The sequence below is a fragment of the Eptesicus fuscus genome, chromosome 8, assembly GCF_027574615.1.
Source record: "Eptesicus fuscus isolate TK198812 chromosome 8, DD_ASM_mEF_20220401, whole genome shotgun sequence".
Classification (NCBI taxonomy): domain Eukaryota; kingdom Metazoa; phylum Chordata; class Mammalia; order Chiroptera; family Vespertilionidae; genus Eptesicus; species Eptesicus fuscus.
This window is the reverse complement of record NC_072480.1, coordinates 80,469,834-80,488,464: the sequence shown is the minus strand read 5'-3', so window position 1 is coordinate 80,488,464 and position 18,631 is coordinate 80,469,834. Positions and strand designations below refer to the sequence as shown.

Genomic DNA, 18,631 nt, shown 5'->3' with positions numbered 1-18,631 from the left:
CCACACTATTGTGTATCCATGGGCTATGCATATATGTTCTTTAGCTAATTCCTTCACCTCTTCTTCCTAGTTCTTTTTTAAAACTTGAGTTTAGAGAGAGATAGAGAGAGGAAGAAAGGAAGAGAGAGAGAGAGAGAGAGAGAGAGAGAGAGAGAGAGAGAGAGAGAGAGAAATGCATTTTTGGTTGTTTCTTGTATGTGCCCTGATGAGGGATCAACCCCACAAACTTTCCATATTGGGACCATACTCTAACCAATTGAGGTACCTTGTCAAGGCTCATTTTCTAATTCTTAAAGATGTAATGTTTGGTTGTTTACTTGGGATTTCTCTTGTTTTTTGAGATAGGCCTATAATGATATAAACTTTCCTTTTTATTACTGCTTTCACTGCATCTCCAAAATTTTGATATGTCATTCTCATTTGTCTCTATATATCTTTTGATGTCACCTTTATTTCTTCTTTGACCCAGTCTTCTTTTTTAAATAGTATATTGTTTAATCCTCTGAAGATTAAACAATCTTCTGAAGATTAAACAATATACAATTTACTTCCTTTTTGCAGTTGATTTCTAATTTCAAAGCTTTGTGGTCACAGAATGTACTTGGCTCAATTTCAATCTTTTTGAATTTGTTGAGGCTAGTTTTGTGATCTAGCCTTGAGAATGTTCCATGTGCACTGAAGAAGAATGGATAATGTGATGTTCTGGGATAAAAAGCTCTGTAAATGTCAATTATGTCCATTTTGTCTAATGTGTCATTTAAAGCTAATATTTCTTTGCTGATTTTCTGTTTGGATGATCCATCCAGAGCTTAGAATGGAGTATTAAGGTCCCCAACTATGATTGTGCTTTTGTCTGTTTCTCCCTATAGTTCTGTTGGTAGTTACTTTATGTATTTTGGTGCATGCTGTGTAGGTGCATATAAATTAAGTGTTATATCTCCTTAATGTAGTGCCCAATTTATCATTATAAAATGTCCATCTTTGTCTCTTTTTACCTTTGTTATTTTGAAATATGTGTTGTCAGATATAAGTATGGCTACATCAGCTTTTCTGTGGATGTTATTTGCTTGGTGAATCATTTTCCAACCTTTCAGTTTGAGTCTAACTTTTTCTTTGCAGCTTAGAGGTGTCACTTGAGGTAGCAAGGCTCCGTGGCTCTGTTTCTCTGTCTCAAATGCCAACCAGCCAACAACCATGTCTGAAACCTATGCTGTGTCCTTGCCCAGTTCTCTATCTCTGGGCTCAACCACAGCTCATTCTGCTCACTCCTGCAGGAATGCCTGTGGAATCTCTTTATTTCTACCAGGTGAAGGGAGTGCCAGCCACTACCAGATTCCTCCACTCTCTAGTCATGAGCCACTTACTGGCTGCAGTAGAGCTTCTGTGGCTTGTCTCAGCCCTTCTCCCTTCTCTCCTCTCCCATTTGTTCCCACTTGCCTACCTTTAGATATTTCAATGTGTGGATCTCTGAAGCATGTTTGTGAGTTGACCAGGGAATCTTTTGTTGATTTATAGCTATTCAAATTGCTGAAATTTCAAGGCTGAGACCAAGCGGATCCCTCAAGCTGCCATTCTTCTGATATCATTCCATCTGTAATTGAATTTCATATATACTATGAGAATATCAAGTTTTTAAAATTACATTTTTTAAATTGATTTCAGAGGAATAGAGAGGGAGAGAAAGTTTGAAACATTAATGATGAGAGAGAATCATTGATCTGCTGCCTCCAGCACGTTCCCCCTTCACCCTTCTGGGAATCGAGCCCTTAACCAGGGCATGAGTTCTTGAACAGAATGGATCCCGGGAATCTTCAGTCCTTAGACCAATGCACTATCCACTGAGCCAAACCAGCTAAGACAAGAATATCAACTTTTAAAAATCACAATTTATTTAAAGATTGCCCTTCCCTCATTGCTGTGAATCATTCTTGGTTATCAATCAACTAAACATTTGTGAGTTTTTCTTTTTTTTTCTACTCAAATGCCACTATTTTAATTACTATAAATTTCTATTAATTTGTGGGATATGATTATATATCCTCCAGAATGATTTTCTTTGGTGATTGTGGCCCTTTGCATTTAGTAAGAATATTTGATTTGTTTCTTTCAGTTTCTACAAACAAAAAGACAGAAGAAATTGCATTGAACCTCAGATAAATTTGATGTTAGATAAAATGGAGGTATATGCCTTCATTTTTTATTTCTTTTAATTTATCTCAACAGCATTTTCTAGTATTCAGTATATAGGTTTTTTACTGATAAAACTTTTAAATTTTTACTGTGATGTTTTTAAAATTTTTATGACAGTTTAAGTCATATATTTTAAAATGTTTCCTTATTACTCAGATTAAAAAATAACATTAGATATTTATAGTCTTAACTTTTTACTGCAATCTTGCTGAATTCATTTATTACTCCCATTAATTTCTTTAGATCAATTTATCTGTTAAGAGCATAATGTGAATCATGTATTTTATATTTTCTAGTAGACACATTTATAAAATAAAATAAAATAAGTGAGATAAATTTACATAATATATTTTGCTCTAATATGTCAAATATAGTATTTTTTCAGCATGTAATCTGCATAAAGTTATTGTTAAGTATTTTTATTTTTAATATGTATATGTTAATATATTTTATTAATAAAATACATATAGGTATATGCACACATATACAAACACACACAAACATATATATATATATATGTATAATATGCATACATATATATACATACACATATATGAATAAGTATAGAGAAAGAGATATCATAGGAATTGGCTTATGCAATAATGGAGACTTGGTCATGAAGTTGAACATACTCTCACCAAGCCTAGATGTCAAACTGAAAGAAGATCCAGGAGGAAGGAAGAACAATTGCAGACTCAACTGCTCCTTTACTCCATTGAGATGAGTCAGCAGTCAGCCACTTTAAGTTAATGCTGTCGTGAGTTTTGATTTTATGGATGTTGGGACGGAGTGCATGTGTTTTGCCTAGAAGATGAACATGATGAATCTTTGGAGACCAGATGGTGAAATGTGATAGAATATCCCCCAAAGCTTTGCATGTCCTAATATTAATAACTTGTGAATATGTTACTATACATGGCAAAAAATACTCTGAAGGGATGATCAAGTTAAAGATCTTGAGAGGGAGAGATCTTCTATGTTTCTGAGTGGGCCATATGTAATCACAGGGATCCCTATTAGAGGGAGGCAAGTAGGTCAGAATCAGAGGCTATGTGACAATGATATTTGAAGATGCTATATCACTGGCTTTGAAGATGGAGAAAGAATCCATAAACCAAAGAATGCAGGTCCCTCTAGAAGCTAAAAAAGAAGTGAAATGATTTTTCTCTAGAGTTTCCCGGAGGAATGAAGAACTTGCAAAATCTTCATTTTAGTCTCTTGGTCTTTTGATTTCCAGAACTATAAAATAAACTAGTACATAGTTTAAGCTACTAAGTTTATGATAATTTTTACACCAGAAATAGGTAATAAATATAAGATTGAATTAATTCTGTGTTCCTTGTGATGAACAAACTTGAATGGACTTAAAGATTCCCTATCAAATGAACTGCAGGTTTTCTGAAGAGAACAACAATTCCTTTATCACAGCATGTGTAGATCCAACACTTTGGCCATCTGGGCAAGATAATTTCTACCAATACATTTGTAGCAACCTCAGAAGCAGCATTTGGGTGGCGTGAAGTCAAGATCCAAGTTTTAAGAGACTGAAAGTAAGGATTATTAGTGTGAGAAAGATATAAAATACATAAAGGAACCCTGTAGGAGGAAATCAATATTCCAAGGGGTTCAAAGGAGCACCTAATGATTTTCATCAACTGGTCAGTGATATGATAGATACAGTAATCAGAGTAGAAGTATGGGTCAGAGGAAAGTTTACAAGAGTGTTTGTTTTTCCTTAGATAATAAAGGCAGACCTCCAGATTTATACAACATGGTGAAGGGGAATCATGTCAGTGTTCAAAAGTTTATCCTGGGCAAAAGCTGTCTACCTCTAAAGTCAACAAGTCTCAGGTTAAGGTTTCCTGATAGAATGGCTACTCAATCCTTAGGTTAAGGGCAGTGATGATAATCTGGAACAAGATCACCAAAGCATTCTGAATTATATTCATTTGTGTTGTTTTCCTTCTGACTAGCTCAGTTTTTTGAATTGTATCTCATTAATATACAAGTACTTACAAATAAGGTAAGTAAACAGACTTCCTCAAGGGAAATTTATGCATAGAAATATAAAGTAAACCAGAATGTGCATCTATATTCAATATCAACACATTGTTACTACAATAAATAAATTGAAACAGACCTAAACACTTAGTTATTTTTGCCTATACATTTTGCTAATTTTTAAATATATTTATCAGTCTGGTAAAATATCACTCTTGCACTGAATAGACAATTATAAGAAAGTTGGAAATCAGAGTATATACTATTATAAAAAGCACTTACTCTTTTTGTTCTCCAAGACTCTAATATCTTTTTGAATTAATCTTTAATATAAAATTTTGGAGCTAAAAATAATAATGAGAACAATGTTCTCTGAATAAGTTTTTATAATACTAAAATATTCTAATTTAGAAACCTCTATTTTATCACAATCATAACTTGTTATATATTCCCATGATTAGTTTTGAGAAGACTTGATAATATGGAAAAGTACTTATGATGTATTCAATGAAAAAATACCCTGAAAACTCATTGTGCTTACTTTTACAAAATCAAAGAGGATTGAAAATGATTAGATTAAATTATTAACAGTTGCATTTCTTGAGCATGGAATCATGAATAATTTATTACCATTGTCTTCTTTACTAAAACTACATTAAGTTTAAATGAACAGTGTTACAAATAAATACAGAAGTAAACATTATACTGTAATTGTAATTAACTTAGAGACAAACATTAATACCCTTTGACAAATGAAATTATTTATTTGATTGAAAATTCCTATTATTTAACTTGATTGTATTTGCTTTTAGAATTGTACTTTTGTAAAATGCTGTGATCCTGAAAATTGTAAACTGATTGGAAATGCAAAATGTGGCACTGGAGTATGCTGTAATAGAAAAACGTGTCGGGTAACCTCTCAAAATATTACATTTTTTCTTCATGAATTTTTTATGTTTTTGTGCATTAATTATGGTTCAGTTTTTTTAAAAACTTGTTTGTATACATCTTTCAAATATGTTACTTTATGTACCCTATTCATACACAATTTGTTTTATAATTTAGGTGATGTCCTTAGGTCTTTTTCTCCCTACTATTTAGCTCCACCACTCACTGTATTGTTTCAATTTCTACTCAAGACCCATCTAGTTATTGCACTCAATACCAGTTCCAGATTATTTGGGTGCTATGAATTCCTCGAGGTGCTGCTTGTGTGAAGCTCTTCATCATGAAACAACTTATGACAAAATTATAAATGAGCCAGCTAATACACACTTGACATGCAATGCTCCAATAAAAGACAGTGATGTTTTTTAAAATCTCATTTTGAAAATCATAGAAAAGGCATTCATGTAGAATAGTCAGCAATATGCAACATAAACAGTAGTGAAGTTTGCCTTGGGCAAAGACTCCAGCTAGAAGTGGATTGAATTGATTTCCCTTCAGAAGTTTTCCATTCAAGGTTTTCTCTGTAGCCACATCTGAGAGGAGATTGGTTAGGATTTGCCTTCTGTGGATTGCATCATGTTAGCACCTCATTTAGTATCACTTTCAGGAGTCTATGACAAATATAAAAGCTAATTAATGAGAGATTTTGCTTGCCAAATGTATTTTCTCTGTGTCAATGAAATCTCTCACAACATTATTGTACTTTGTTCTATGTGTTTTTTTGTTTTTTTTTGGTTTTTTTTTTTTACTCTATAGACTAGTAAATAGAACTACTCATCATTTGTGTTCAAGGCACATGAATGTAGAAGGCAGTGTAGTTTTTTTACTTCTTAGCAATAAATCTCATTGCTTTTCCCTTCATTAGAGCTCTCATCTTGACCTTTGTCTCTAAGCCATGGAATATGGCTTTTCTAAACAGCCTATTGTCCTTTATCTACATCCAAAAAGGTAGTTCTTTAAGATGGAGATAATCACTACATTTGGTTGTGTGAAAATTCACAGTGCAAGTTGCTAGGGAGAGATTCAGGGCAAGAGCTAAATCTATTTTATTAGTTTAAATTAATTTTATTATGTGATATAGTATAGTACTTTGCTTTTGCTCTCATTTAAGGCTGACAATTGTCTTATACTCTGCTCTCTTTCATTATCTTATATATATAACAGCCTAAGTGACCATTATGACCAAATGACCAGAATGACTGGTCGACCAATTGCTATGACACACACTGACCACCAGGGGGAAGATGCTCAATTCAGGAACTCCCCCCTGATGGTCAGTGTGCTCTCACAGCCAACCTTCTGCGTCCTCTCCCCCTCAGCCCCCTGATGGCTCCGATGGGGCGGGGGCAGCCAGCCAACCTCCCGCAGCCCCTCCCCTCTGCCAGCTGGCCCCCGCCCCATAGGCCCCATCACTGGCCAGGCTGAGGGACCCTACCCATACACGAATTCATGCACCAGGCCTCTAGTTTGGCTATAAGCGTAAAAGGCTTCCTATATTTTTCTCTTTTCTACTTTCAATTAGGCTAGTTTCCACCAATGCTTTTCCAAAATTTAACAATTTTACTTAATATTTTATAAATAACATTTCTACTTAAATAGACACAAATCCAAGTGCAAAGGTGTGGAAGACAATAATTTAACCAGCTTTTTCACTGAAACATAACAGTGAATAACTTGTTTCTAACCAGTACTCAGAAATTTCTATTTGTAATGTTAAAAATTGTACTTAGTACTGTATAATGCCAATTATGTATTGGTCAGTTGTATCTTTCTTTTTTTTTAATTTGTTCAAAATGATGTTTATTATAAATTCCTTATGCATACACTTTATTTATGTGTGAAAAAATTTAAAGACATGACCATTGTAACTACATGTAGACTTTAGATTCAAAGTTACTAAAAATTTGAAATAAAGCTAGTTTCCAATGTTATTATTTCACACCTTAGATATATTTTAATGGCATAGTAGAACAACAAAGGTGAATACTTCTACATATACAGCTTTTGTTGTTTAAATACCAAATGACTAATATGTCATTTAACATTACTTGACTTCATTTTTTAAAAGAATAAGCTAATGAGTTCTTTTATTTTCTAAATAGTAGTTAAAAATAAATATCAAAATATTTTGGAATTTTTTAATAACGAATAAATAAACACTTACCACTTCTTTATTTAATTTAAAAAATACAAAATTTTTATTTATTCATTTTAAAAATCTTTATTGTTGAAAGTAATATATATGTCTCCTTTTTTCCCTCATTGACCCCTTCCAGGCTGCCTCTGTTCCCCCTCACCCTTCAGCCTGCCCCAGGTCTTCACACCCTATTGTCTGTGTCCATGGGTTATACATATATACATACTTTGGGTTATCTCTTCACCCCCTCCCCACCCCCACCTAACCCCTGCCTTCTCAGAGAAAGATAAGTATCACACGATCTCACTCATATGTGGAATCTAAGGAACAAAATAAACTGATGAACAAATAGAACCAGAGACAAACAAGCATGGAACAGACTGACAAATTTCAGAGGGAGGATTGGGATTGATTAACCTGGGAATTCATATGCATATATGCATAGCCCATGGACATGAAGCAGGATTTTCTTGGACTGGAATATGCAGTGTTCCCTTGGGGGAGATGGTTCCCCAGATTCGTTGTCCGACAGAATCGAAGAATGAATCCATGGACGGAAGGTGGTATAGCAAAGGTGGAAATTTTATTGAAGAACAAGTACAGACTCCCACGTCGGGAAGGGAAAAGAATCTCACAGCACAGACTCCCCTGTAGGGAGGGGGAAAGAGTCCCACAGAGTCCCTGTTTCCATGGTTTATAAAGGCTGTAGGTCTTTGTGCCTTGATATCCCCTCTGATTGGTCACTATTCCCTTAGACTGGTTACTATAGTAACTCCTGAGCTCAAAGATCAAACCTCACCTGAGAGTGTGAGGTTTTCCACCCTTCCTCCCTTATTGTTTTCCTATCTCCTTTGGACCTTCTTCTTCTTCCTCTGAAAGAGGGGCTTCCTTCCCTTTACTTTATAAATATAGACCCCTGCTGCTCTGAAGCTCTGTGCTTCTTCCATGGTCCTCTTAATTTCTAAAATTTCCTAAACCTGTTTTTTTTACCCCTAAAAATTCCTGTTTCAGATACTGACAGTAGAGTGGTGAAGGCCTGAAGGGGCAGGTGCAGGGTGAGGGGATCAATGAGAAAAAAAAAAAAAACAACGGGGACATCTGTAATACTTCCAACATTAAAGATTAAAAAAATTTGACCCCAGCCAGGAAATAAAAGATTTGTGAAATTAAAAAAGAAAAAAGAAAAAAGAAGGAATAGTATTCTGGCTTTTATTCTTGGGAAAAATTAATGGGCCATTTGTCCATTTTTAGTCAATACTAAATGAAACAAAATTTTCTACCTGACACAATTCCTTTAATTTTTATTTTATTTTCAACCAACCATTTACATTTACTACTATTCCTTACCAATTTCAGATGTATAGGAAAGTGGCTGAACCTTCATGCACTTTACAGAGTGGACTCGCTGCTGCTCACCTGGCCCTGTACCCAGTTTTCTTGATATTTCTTACTATATTCCCCAATCTACAAACCGCATCTCTGTGGCTATTCTGTAGCTACCAATTTGTACTGTTTAATCCCTTCATCTTTTTCACCCAGCCCCCAAACTCCCTCCCCTCCAATAACTATCAATCTGTTTTTTGAGTTTGTTTCTTTAGTTTGTTCATGAGATTCCACATATAAATATGTGAAACCATATGGTATTTGTCTTTCTCTGATTGGCTTATTTCACTTAGCATAAAACTCTTTAGGTCCATCCTTGCTGTCCCAAAATATTGTATCTTGATAATGGCCAATCAAAGAAAAATAAACAAACACTTATGAAGCTCAACTTCACGCTCAGGTGAAGATTTCAAACAGGAACAATAGAATTCTTATTCTATACGTCTATTGAATATCCTCCCAATTCTGTTGACAGGTCTCAAACAAGGTTTCTGCATGTGCAATACAGATAGCTCATTGCACCTCCTGGGTTTTCTATGCCATAATACAGTATTTCAGAAGACTAGAGATCCTTTCTTTTCCAACATCTGCCTCTATGCCTGATCTTGCTAAGTTAAACTTCCACCATTGTTCCACTCCCTGTGTCTAGGGAGAAGTGTTCTGATTATCATCTTGAGTCCAAAGCAGATTCATGACTTATAACCCCTCATGGTAGATATGGAGTAGGTCCTGAAAGGAAAATTATTTGAAATAAAAAAGATGTCCATTGAGCAATAGTTTAGGATTATGGTAAAAAATAGGAATTGAGTTAGTACAGCATATCAGGAATACAATTAGTCCCCAAGAATTAAAGTTGAAAAACGAATATGCATAGCCTGATATCAGATATTTTCTATTGATTTTGAAGTAAATATTTAGTATCACCACAGCATTATGACTATGAGAGCTTTCACTAGACCCTTTTTAAAATATTGAGGTGAAAATCATAAAATCAACTATTTTCAAGTGAACAATTTAATGTCATTTATAATATTTACAATGTTGTGCACATACCACCTAACTAGCGCCAAAACATGTTCATCATCCAAACAGATGAACATGCTCTCCTTTTTCCCTTCCTGTCAGTCTCTGGCAACCACCAATGTGAGTTCTGCCTTTCTGGTTTTACTTATTCCAGATATTTCATGTAAGTGAAACCACACAATGATCTATGGTATCAGGCTTTCTTCATTTAATGCAGTGATTTAAAAATTTATTCATTTTTAGCTTATATATCAGTCTACCATTCCTATATCTGGTTGAAAATATTCCGTTGTACGTATATACCACAACTTACCTATTCATTAATTGATAGACATTTGGTTTATTTCCAATCTATTTTTCTAGAACTTTTAAGTAAATTTTTAATTTGCTAAAAAGGTAATAGAATCCACATGTATATTTGGATTCTTATTTATACTTTTTGGTTAGTACTTTATAAAAATATTTCTTTCAGAAAGATAAAAAAAAAAAGAAAGAAAGAAATGCACAGTGTCCCTTTTTCTCAGACAGTTAGGTATAATCATGAAATGTGAGCACCAGACTTGTTAAAAGACTTCATCCTAGAACTTCTGCTTTGGTAATAGCCCCCACTTACTATGTCACTGGAAACCAATTTTCAATTTCCCATTGTTCTCACATTGGAAATTACTAGAAAATATGAGAGAGCTCAACACTATTTTAAAGGCAATGCATCCATGCTTCTGGTTCTATTTTGTTCATCAGTTTATTTTGTTCATTAGATTCCACATATTAGTGATATCAAATGGCATTTGTCTTTCTCTGACTGGCTTATTCTGCTAACGTAATACCCTCAAGTCCATCTGTGCTGTCACAAAATATAGGAGTTCCTTCTTTTTTGTGGTGGTATAGAAGCAGGGGTACATGGAACAGACTCATAAATGTCAGAGGAGAGGGGTGGAGGAGGGACTGGATAAAGAAGGTGAAAGATTTAGGTGAAAAACATATATGCATAACCCATGGACACAGACAATAGTGTGGTGAAGGCCAAGGAAGGGGTAGGCGAGGGTGTGTGAAAGTGTCAAAGGGGTGAAATCTGAGACATCTGCAATAGTGTCAACATTAAAAATGTAAAGGCAATGCAACATTTTCTGGTGAAAATAAAAAAAAAAGGATGTTGACTTATGTGTTTAACATTTCTGCATCTTTCAGAAAATTGCATACATATTGTCTCAGAACTTGGCATTTGGTATGAATACATGATCTGATTCCATTATGTTCATGTTCAATTAAACTTCATAATAGGTTAGCCCCGTGGTCGGCAAACTGCAACTCACGAGCCACATGTAGCTCTTTGGCCCCTTGAGTGTGGCTCTTCCACAAAATACCGTGGCCTAGGCAAGTCTATTTTGATGAAGTGGCGTTAAAAGAAGTGTAAGTTTAAAAAATTTGGCTCTCAAAAGAAATTTCAATCGTTGTACTGTTGATATTTGGCTCTGTTGACTAATGAGTTTGCCGGCCACTGGGTTAGCCCATAGTAAATTATTTCAAAAGAAGGGTGTTGTGCTCAGTGGGTAATATGCACAGTGGTTGTGCTTAATGTTAATGCCATCAGTCAGGATTCTGAATTATACCACTCCAGTACTGAACGAGTATGTGGTCTTTGACAAGTAATTTAATCTCTCATCATTCTTACCTATAATGACAGTTTATCTAAATTATAATAGAAGATAATTATACCTTGCTTGGAGCAGTGTGGTAAGACTTGATTAATTGTCATGTGTGAAGCACTTTGTCTTTGGATAAAAATTATTACAAAAAAATTGTTTCTATTTGTCTCACAGATAAGGGAAAGAGGACATCTATGTCGGAAAACTGTAGATCCATGTGATTTTCCAGAATTTTGCGATGGAATTTATGAGAATTGTCCAACGGATGTTAAATCTGCTGATTTAGAACCATGCAATAATCAAACCGCCTTTTGCTATAAAGGAATATGCCGAGACCCAACTAAACAGTGTGCAGAGTTATTTGGAAAATGTAATAGTTGTGTGTATTTTCTGGGATTCCTTTTTAAACTGTATTTTCCTAAAGTCAGTAATTCACCCTAACCACAAGGAAAGGTATTGTTTACTTAAATCCAAATTTGAAAATAAAATTGCAAATCAAAGCACCTTTGAATTATGTCAAGAGGCAAAATAGGATTACTAAGTATAGGACAAAATAGGATTACTAAGTATAGGACAAATTTCACTAGGACATTAGTGAAATTTCAGGTGATTGGTGCAAAGGGAATATATTATTAGAATTGTAGATATGAAATCAAATAACTGATTTCTTAGTCATTTCTACAATTTGTTATCAACTTTTCCCTTCTCAAATGGGTAGTTTTTGGGGAGTGATTCTCATTCTCATAGAGCCAATAGGTGACATAAAAAATTTGGAGATGGCACTGATTGGACATTGCTGCTGTCCAGCTGTCTCTATATTATGTACCATATTTTCAGTTTTAATTGTTTTTTGAGATGAGTAATTGGAACTTTATATTTTCAGTTGCTAAAGGTGCTGCGTATGTATGTGCAGAAGAAGTGAATTTTCTCGGAGACCCATTTGGAGTCTGTCTTCCCAACAATCGATGTGACTTTAGGTGTGTACTTAAAAAAAACTATCCATTTTACAAATGTGTGTCTTTGTATATATGTGTTTTCTGCAATGAGTCACTTAATTCAAATGAAAGATGACTATAGTACATACAGATAAATTTATATGTTGCATTTCATAAGATGGTGTATGCACTGAATAGCCTTGCTTGTTATGGTCTAAGTAACATTCTGAATTATCCTCATACTTTGAATGATTATTTACCTAAAACATTAGTCTTACAGTAAGTGACATGTGGGAACTTTTCTCTGCTTTATATTGCCAGGAATACCTTATGTGCAAAGTTAGTTTGTCAATGGACACATTCACGGGTATTATCATGGAGTCCATTTGATGTTCAATATACTTACCTTAGAGGCTATATATGTATGTCAGCAAGACGCAGAAGTCGTTTACTAGAGGGAGAAGTGGATATAACCCGTGTATATGATGGCACTGTATGTGGTGAAGATAAGGTAAATATATATGGTGTGTGTGTCTGAGTGCCTAAGAGTGTGTGTATGAGAGAGAGAGAGAGAGAGAGAGAGAGAGAGAGAGAGAGAGAGAGAGAGAGAGAGAGAGAAGAGAGAGAGAGAGAGAGAGAAAGAGAGAGAGAGAATATTAAGATTTTTTAATTTATAATTATACAAACTGGTCACTGTATGTTAAGATTCTAAGGTCAGGTTTCTGCTGGTCAAAGGAGCACTTGCTTTCTATCTGTTTTATTATGAACTTTGCTATAGATATTTAAACTGGTTGTCTCACACCTGAGAATCTAAGCCTCTTTATTAGGCTAGGATTTGGTCTGCAATAATTTGTGTAAACAAAGAACAAAAAAGAAAGAATCAAATAATACACTAACAATCAGAATGGAACAATCTGAATATTAAGGACAACAACAAAAAACACCCCAAATATTTAGTCTTGCAATAATTGATTAGAATTAATCCTATCTAATAATAGACAAATATGCAAATTGACCATACATCTGACACACCCACAAGCCACGCCCACCATCCAATCACAGCGAGTATGCAAATTAACCCAAACCAAGATGGCTACAGCCACAGAGAGGAAGGTTTCCTAGGTAACAGAGGAAGCCAAGCTTTCTGCCAGCCGTTGCAGGCCTAAGCCTCCACGCAAGCTACAAAGTTTCAATTATAGAAGGTAAACAAATTCAAACAAATGGCGGCAGAATGGAGCTTGAGAGAGCAGGCCAGGGTTGCCGCTGGCAACAGGGGAAGCAAAGCTTTCCACACACCCTGGCTGGGCCCACCTGCTTAAGGCAACAAAGTTTCAATTATAACCCCAACACAAATGGCTGTGGGCCCTTGGAGGGAGCCCCAGGCTTGGCTCTGCTCCAGGCTACAAAGTTTCAATTGTAGAAGGAAAATAAATTCCAGATACCAGGGTCTCCGCTTGCGTTGCCAGGGGGCGTGGCCGGCCTGCAAACCACCACAGGCCCCTCGCTCAGGCCACCCCATGCCCCAAGGGTACCCCACCCTGATCAGGGACACCCTTCAGGGAAAACCAGCTGGCCCACACCCCTGTACCAGGCCTCTATCCTATCTAATAAAAGAGTACTATGCAGATTGATCATCACTGCAACACACAATATAGCTGCCCCCATGTGGTCAAAGATCCTGCCCCCATGTGGACACAAGATGGCCACCACAAGATGGCCAGCAGGAGAGGGCAGTTGGGAGGCACCAGGTCTGCAAGGGAGGGCAGTTGGTGGTGATCAACCCTGCAGGAGAGGGCAGTTAGGGCTGACCAGGCTAGCAGAGGAGGGAAGTTGAGGGCAAACAGGCTGGCAGCAGAGTGGTTAGGGGGTGATGAGGGTGGCAGGCAGAAGCAGTTAGGGGCAATCAGGAAGGCAGGCAGGCAAGCAGTTGGGAGCCAGCAGTCCTGGATTGTGAGAGGGATGTCCGACTGCCCGTTTAGGCCCGATCCCAGGGATCGGGCCTAAACGGGCAGTCGGACATCCCTCGAGGGGTCCCAGATTGGAGAGGGTACAGGCTGGGCTGAGGGACAACCCCCCGCCGTGCACGAATTTCGTGCACCGGGCCTCTAGTTTGGTTATAATGACAGTAAAACATTCATTTACTTGCTTATTAGCCTACTCCCCTAATTCTTTCTCCAAAAGCATAATATACTTGTTGAAAATTTGATCCTCCCACAAGATTTACACTAATAAAAGAGAATGATGCAAATTGACCGTATCTGCGCATCGCCCACCAGCCAATCAGGAGTGAGTATGCAAATTAACCCAACAAAGATGGCATGTTAATTTGCATGCACAGGCACCAAGTGGCTGGGGGTGGGGCGGGACACAGGCATTCCACACTTGCCCCAACTGCTCCAGGCCTCTGGCCCTCTGAGCAGCATGGGAAGGCAGAAAGGCGGCTCAGGGCTGGAGCAAAGGCAGAAAGGCGGCTCCAGCCTGGAGTGAAGGTAGAAAGGTGGCTCTGGCCAGGGTGAAGGCTGCGCCGGCAGCCAGGGGAAGGAAGGCCCATTCTTGTACGAATCTTCATGCATTTGGCATCTAGTACAATAATAAAAGAATCTAAGCTTTATTTAATTTTTTTTCTTAAAAACATTAAGAAACATAATAGATAAATTATTTTTAAACTATTATCACTAAAAACAATTGACCAAAGAAAAACATGCATAATTATATTACATTTTAATTAAAATAATTTACAATGAGAAGCAGTATTTTAAGAATTAAAAAATAAGAAGAAAAAGGAAGTAAGTTTATTTCAGAATGGAAAAAGACATTTTAACATAAAAATAATAAAGTAATTACAACAGAACTTACTGATACTGGCTACATAGTTGGCAAAAGTATGTTCAGGCTTAGAAAAAATCTTATAAGAGTTCATTTGAGCCAAACTGACAACAATTTTCAAAAAGAAAAATCTCAATAGGTTGAGAAAATGCTCTGGAGAATAGCAGTTTTACTGCTTATTTTATACATCGATTCAAAGGAGAAGCTACAGGGGTGGCTACCTGAAATCCATTGGTGGTAGATTAGGCAGGCTGGAGAAAGCAAAGTTGGGAAATCTCTGAGATTGTATGAAAAGTAATACAAACTGAAGGACTTGTATGCATGCATATAAGCATAACTAATGGACGCAAGACACTGGGGTGTGAGGGCATGTACGGGAGTGGGTTTGGGCAGGGGGCAATGGGAAGATATGTACCCATGTAATACCTTAATAAAAAAATGGGGGGAAAAAAGAAAAGTAATACAAATAGACACATACTTCTTTTATACTGGTGGGTACAGGAGAGTTGGTAATGAACATTCAGAGCACATGGAGATGGTATGCAGGAACAAGATAGCACTGAGGGGTTCTGTGGTCTCTAGCTCTGGTACGGAGACCACAGAACCCTGGGTTGTGCCCTGAAGGGTATGGAAAAGGAGATTACTCTGACATTCCAAAGGTATGTTATTTTAGATGCAAAAAGACAATCTACAGGCTCAGTTATGGTAAATACTGACCTCTGTCAAGGAAGATACTAGCCTAGGACATGAATACACACGAAGACTCGCTTTTAGTTAGAAATGTTTAGTTTCAGACCATCTTATGTGGTTACTTTCTGTCTCTGAGTTTATAAAACCCACAATCCAGGCCTCCCCTGAGCTTGTCAGGTTTAGTATATGGCCCTTTTTTGTCCACAACATTATAAAGTAATATGTCTTCTCTTCAAAGATCATTTAAAACAAAGTGAAATAATGTTTACTATAAATAAGGGAGAGTAAATACAGAATTTTATTAAAGAATTTAATAATTATTTAATTAGAAAATAAAGCAGTGAAATGGCACACGCTCATGTGTGCATGCACATCACACACACACACACACACACACACACACACACACACACACACACGTCATATAACACCAAAAATATATTTTGGACTTGGCCCCTGGTTTCTGGCACAGAGCTCCCAGAGCCCTTGGGATTTCCTGAGTGATAACAATGTTTTGTGTTATTCATTCCCTCCCAAACAAACCAATGAAGTGATTTATCAGAGGCCTCTAGATAGCTTCAGGATTGGGCTGGCCACAAAAGAGACTAAGTGGTTAGAGGATTGGAACTTATGAGCCACCTTCCCAACCCCAGCCCCACAGAACAGAACTCCATAATGGGGAATGGTATGGCTAAAGAATGAACTCTATAGAAACTTTGGACAGTGAGATTCAGAGAGTTTCTAAGTTGATGAACTCATTGACCTGCTGTGCTTTCAATATGCCTGGAGAGGACATAGAAACTAAACCCCACCCCACAAATAGCTTGTCCTGTATATTTCTTCTACTTGGCTGTTCCTGAGTAGTAGCCTTTATAATAAACCAGTAAACATATCGGAAGTGTTGTTTTGAGTTCTATGAGCCAAATAAGCAAATTATGAAACCTGAGTAGGAGTTTATGGGAACCTCCAATTTATAGATGGTTGGTCAAAATTAGGGTGGTTTGGGACTTGGGTCTAGTATCTGAAGTGGTGGCATCCTTACGGGCCTGAGCCCTTTAATTTGTGGGATCTAATTCTAACTCCAGGTAGATAGTGTCAGAATTGAGTTGAATTGAATTGTTGGACATCTACTTTGTCAGAGAATACATCTTACGTATATAAGTATATCACAATATTTATGTATATTATGTATGTGTGCATACAAGAATACTCAAACACATCAATATATATCAGTGCAAAAATATCTCATAATATCGAGTATATAACTAAGAAACATGAAAATGTTTCACCTAACATGTAATTAAATAAATACAAAGTAATTTAATATTAAGTTGTTGTTTTAAATAGTTTTTATTTTTCAATAACAGTTGACATTCAAAAGTATATTAATTTCAGATATACAGCACAGTGGTTAGACATATATAAAACTTATGCAGTGTAACTTATTGTTTTCAAGTTAGCATTTGGGCATTGAAAGTAATATCTGAAGGTGAGAAGAATAACATTATCATTCTAAGGTAAGTATAAATTATCACATACTTTCTGGAAAGTGATTGGGAAGTGTGTAAGAAGTCAAATATCATACTTCTTTTATCCATTGCTAATGGAATAATGTGAAATTAATTTTATGATATTAGGAAATATACATTGGTATAGAGCAATTATATATAACAGAGAAAAGTTATGAAGACTTTGTTAAATGACAATTATTTTGGTCAGATAAATTAAAGTTTATCCAATACTCTATTTCTTTCTAAAATAACATTTGCATATACTTTTTAATGACATTGAAGAATATTAGTAAAATTTTGGTGAATGAGAAATCAGGGTACATCCTTGAAAACATGCAATTCTGCTATTTGGATTGCACATGGAAATTTGGTGGGTTGTAATTTTTTTATAAAGTCGAGGTGATATCTTTGGCTTAAGTGGTCTTGCTGGTCACCCCCAAGTCAAAATTGTAGCAACCCTGTGACTTTATGTCTTAGTTATTGTACCTTTATAACAAGTAAAAAAATGAAAGATTTTAGAAATAGCCTTAGCATCAAGATATTATGGCCTTGATAGCATTCAAAAGCATTTAAAACCTAGGATGATCTCCTGAAAAATATGCAAGTAACCACTGCATTGAAAACTGCAAAGCATTACTAGAGAAGCAAAGAAGATTTACATAAATGAGGGGTAAGCAATACTAATTAATTGGAAGACTTAACATGTCAATGTTCTCAAAAATAAATTGATGAATATGATGCTATCAAGAATCCAAATCACAGCAGGTATTTTTTGGGGAGGGGGGAATGTGTTGTTGGGAAAATTGAAAGATTGATTTAAAGGTTTATATGGAAATGCAAAAGGCTAAAAATACAAAATAGCCAATGTAATTTTAAAGAAGAAAATGGAAACCGGACATTTACACTACTATACATCAAGACATACTGTAAAGTTAAAGTAATTAAAACAATGCATAGATAAACTGACCTAAAAACTAAAATAGAAAATGTTATTTTGGAATAACTGGAGATCAAAATGCTTTACTCAAGTCCTCAGAGAAAAATTAGGCATTGTGCTTGGTACAGTTAAAGATATCTTGCTGAGAGTTTTTATCAAAAAGGGATGTTGGATTTTGTCAAATGCTTTTTCTGCATCAATTGATATGACTATGTGATTTTTATCTCTCAATTTGTTTATGTGATGTATTGATTTGTGGGTATTGTACCATCCTTGCATCCCCGGGATAAATCCTACTTGGTCATGGTGTATGATCTTTCTGATGTATTGCTGGATCCGATTTGCTAGAATTTTGTTGAGGATTTTGGCATCTATCTTCATCAGGGATATTGGCCTATAATTCT

The 18,631-nt window shown here is 36.0% G+C and overlaps 1 protein-coding gene across 2 annotated transcripts in view; it reads left to right on the top strand.

The window, feature by feature from the left end:
- The window catches only part of LOC114233229 (A disintegrin and metallopeptidase domain 3-like), a 95,491-nt gene that overhangs the window by 54,584 nt on the left and 22,276 nt on the right, over positions 1 to 18,631 (top strand). The window contains exons 13-16 of one of the 2 annotated variants that reach the window (XM_028152478.2): positions 5,004 to 5,102; positions 11,503 to 11,698; positions 12,212 to 12,305; positions 12,585 to 12,774. In XM_028152478.2, the coding sequence (XP_028008279.2) occupies positions 5,004 to 5,102; positions 11,503 to 11,698; positions 12,212 to 12,305; positions 12,585 to 12,774 (579 nt within the window). The remainder of the gene's footprint in view (positions 1 to 5,003; positions 5,103 to 11,502; positions 11,699 to 12,211; positions 12,306 to 12,584; positions 12,775 to 18,631) is intronic. The other variant, XM_054720318.1, reaches the window with a different exon arrangement.